Source organism: Lolium rigidum, chromosome 3, assembly GCF_022539505.1.
Source record: "Lolium rigidum isolate FL_2022 chromosome 3, APGP_CSIRO_Lrig_0.1, whole genome shotgun sequence".
Taxonomy (NCBI): Eukaryota; Viridiplantae; Streptophyta; class Magnoliopsida; order Poales; family Poaceae; genus Lolium; species Lolium rigidum.
In genome coordinates, this window is record NC_061510.1 from 405,672,677 (window position 1) to 405,676,543 (window position 3,867).

Here is a 3,867-nt window from a genome sequence, read left to right on the forward strand (position 1 = left end):
CTTGGCTTGGATGCCCTGGTACCATTCGCTGACTGCAAAACCTTTGCCTCCTATATAAATGAATTTCAGTTGTACAAATATGACCCTATATTTGTCAATTAAATGCTAAATTCACCCCTTAAAATGTGCACCAAAGTCAGATCTATTATATCAAGCTGGGATATCAACTATTTCAAAGAATGTAAGCCGATTAACTTCCAAATGTCCTGCTATGTTCCTCATGTGCTAAGCTGTGTTGTGTTAAACTGGATCTTGAAGGAGCTCATGTGCTGTTCAGATGTGTTGCAATCTTTCAGGCAATATATAATTTCAGGAAGCTTAATGTAAAAAATACACTGATAATGCAAAATTGAATATTGTTAGTTTAGCTCAAAGCCACAAAACTCTGCTAGAATTGTCCACAACTTAACATACAAAAGTAACAAAACTCTGCTAGAGTTGTCCACAACTTAACATACAGAACATATCTAATGCAGGAAATTGCATAACAGACAAGTCTCTGAATCAGTTAATTTACCATACCATTGGTGCTTATTGAAAATGGCAACCATGGCTGAAATCCAGAAGGCACCATACAGATTGAACTAGGTACTCATGACCATTCGATATACAGGTAATCAGATGTTACAACATTCCCGTAAAACTGAAATGATTCAGAACCTGGCGCTGTCAAAAACTCAAAAATGGAATCTTGTACTACACGGATGGAAAGCTAGAGAGCTTCTTTGAGTTCAAAGGTCTTCCTAATATCTCTAGCTCTATCGTAGTCGTTGAGTGCTACAAATATGTTCATCAAACGGCGAGCCATCCCACGAATCTCCTCATCACTAATGCCTGCCCTGCGTCTCTGCTCCACTTTCCTTGATATTTCAACCACAAGATCTTTGAAAGGCTTCAGCTTCTCACTTGGTGATGACCCAACTCCTGAAAGTGATGCAGCGATCCGTTCAGCCCTAGTGATTGCATCGTGGACATCCAATATTATGCTCTTCATGTGAGGAAGAATCTTTCCCACCAATAGCTCTTCTATAGCAAGTTTCTCCAGAACGTTTGCTGCAAGGACCTTTTTCCACAGGCACACATTTCTAAGAAGGCGTGTGGCGGCCCCGAATCTATATGCAGCATACTGTACAGCACCTGGTACAGTCCTTGTCAGCATTGATCCCCAAGCCGGTACTGAGACATCAGCAACTGCCTCTGTCAGACGCTTACACACGGAAGCGAGCAGTTGATGCAGAGCCTTGCTCGAGGCGGGTACATAGGTGATCAACATAAAAATTGCATCCACAGCTTTCTGTGTCCTTTGAGTGCTCAAAACGTCCCAACAGTGCATAATACGGTGTTGCAAAATAGGAAGGGCCACCTTTTCGGCTAGAATTCCAACAAGGTTTATATCTGAATCATTAGGATCAATATCTTGCACATCATAATCCACGAGAATGTTAGGCCAGTCCATGTCAAAGAAGTCGGTTGTTTTATGGAGAGGATCCCACTTCAGAAGCTCCAGCCTCACGTAAGGGGTGAACACAGATGGTACACTCAGTGCTACATGAGCATCTCGGTAGGCCAAAGGATACTGAGTTTTCCACCCTTCAAACTTGTCCTTGACAATTGTAAGGCTTGAGTATTCCTCTGCAGCATCACTGAATACAACATCAGCAGTCTTGAGCAATTCATCACGGCTGGACAGATAAGCACTGCTGTCAGTGTCACTCTCATCAGTGCTTAGCTCACCTTCAACATGGTCACTGGTACCACTCTTTCCTGTAGATGACTGTCTTTTGGATTCTGACCGCGCTTTTCTTCGCATCCTGTTCTCTTCTCTGCGCTTAAGGTCCATACGATTCTGGAGATTGATATCTCTGCCAAACTCATCGAGCTCTGGTGGTAGGTTTGCGCTCTCCTTAGCAGCAGTTGATGCTGCTTGTGCAGCAAGCGAAGCAGCAGACAGATTATTTGAGCTTGATCCTTTGCTAAGAACAGATATTGCTGCATTCACCGCAGCTTCGATCACACTGGATTCATCAGATAGGTCAGCTGCCCGCCTTTCTGAAACGGCCAATGCTCGGTTTTCATGCAATTTTTGCATGTGCTCCTCCAACTCCTCGATGAAGAATGCCTTATCATTCAAGAAATCACACATCACAGACACATAATTTCGGAGCTCCTGCATGTACACAAACTTCTTCTCTGCATCCTGCAGACCACTCTCCAGGCTAGATATCTCTGAAAGGGCTTCATTCAGATGTGTGTCGGTCCTCGCTAAAGCATCAACTGTTGTCTTGTGGGTCTCCTTGAGCTTTTTGATGTTCTCCTGCAGCGCTTTGCTTGCTACATCAGCTTGCTGAGAGATGGACAAGAACTCTGTACTACCCGGTGCAAAAACAGATGCCCCAGGCACAGCCCCGCTAAAGGAGGGCTGATAATGAGGACTTGCTGAGTATCCAGATGGCTGCTGCTGAACCTGCATCGGAGCCGGTGCACCATTCGCTGCTCTTTGAGCAGAAGAGCCAAGCGCCTTCTTGACCTGCTCCTCCTCCCACTTCCTCTGTTCCTCCTCCTCATCATCGTCCCCATCATCCTGAACCTCCATAAACCCATCGTCGATAACCCCCAAACTAGCAGCCGGACCCCTGTTATTGATCCCGTGAAACACTCCTTTCGAGCTCCTCCGGCCATCACCCGACTTCTCACTATACATCGCAATCCTACCCTGCATCTCATTGTCATCTTCATCGCTGGACCCAGCAGCAGCATCCCTGCTGCTGAGTACGCCGCCGCCATCAAGGGAGATGAAATCTGGCGCCGCATGCCTCGGCTGTTGCCGCTGCTGCCGCTTTGCCCGGATGGCCTCAATCGTCGCCTTGTCAGGTATCGCTGGCCCTTTCTCCTCGTCGTCTTCCTCCTCCTCCTCCTCCTCCCCAGACTCGTCGCTTTCAACTGCGTTCTGCAACGGTTTCCGCGGTCCAATGCTCGCCTGCGCCATAGGTTTCACCAGACCTTTGAGAACAACCACCGGCTCCCTGGCAGCAGCAGCCATAGCGGTGGCAGGACCAGACGAGGTACTGGCCGTAGCTCCAGCCAACCGGTGCTGCCGGGACTCTGCCATCGGAGCAGGCGGCGGAGGCGGCCGCCCATGGAGCGGGCGCGTGTTCTTCTGGAGCTCCCTGAGCCGCTCGGGGGTGTACTCCCCAGCATGCGACTGAAAGTTGGACGGCTTGGGCGCCGCCGCGACGGCCGGCGAGCCCCTGGCCCGGTCCCTGGCGGGCGTGATGCGGTGGAGCGCCGGCGAGGCCGTGCTGGCCGGCCGTACAGAGGCCGACGGTCGGCGGCGCTGCTGCTGCGCGAATGGCCCCTCCTCCGCGTCGTCCTCGTCCTCGTCGTCCGCGAAGCTGAGGCGGCTCGCGCTCTGAGACCTGGGCCTCGGCGCGGGACGGCTTGGGGTCCCCGCGTCGTCGCCCTTTGTTGCGCCCCCGTCGTCGTCGTCTGTGCGGCGGCGGAAGTTTTTGCGGTGGCTGCTCATCCCGGCAACGCGGCGGGACGAGCTGGGTCAGGTGGGGCGTGGGTGGAGAAGGATTAGATTCGAGGTGGTAGGTAAATGAGGACGCCGGAATCTCACCGGCGGTGGGTGACGGCGGCGGCGAGGAGATCCGCGTGACAGAGAGATGGGCGAGGCGGCGAGTGAAACAAAGCAAAGTCCAGTTGAGGCCCATGGTCTGCCCAGTTGAGGCCCATTGAGAGCCCACTGTTGGTCCAGTTTAAGCCCAGTGGTGCTGTCTAGCTTCAAACTGATTTTTTTTATCCTGCTCTGTGGCACTGGTAGTTGATTTCCTAGTTTGATTAGGTATTGGGAGTACCATTCGAACA

The 3,867-nt window shown here is 50.9% G+C and overlaps 1 protein-coding gene across 1 annotated transcript; it reads right to left on the reverse strand.

Annotated features, from left to right (window-relative positions):
* Positions 1 to 684: 684 nt before the first annotated feature.
* On the reverse strand, positions 685 to 3,523 carry LOC124700992 (transcriptional repressor ILP1-like). Its single transcript, XM_047233054.1, has one exon. It carries the CDS (start codon positions 3,521 to 3,523, stop codon positions 713 to 715), a length of 2,811 nt encoding a protein of 936 aa, XP_047089010.1. The 3' UTR covers positions 685 to 712.
* Between the last annotated feature and the right edge of the window lie 344 nt (positions 3,524 to 3,867).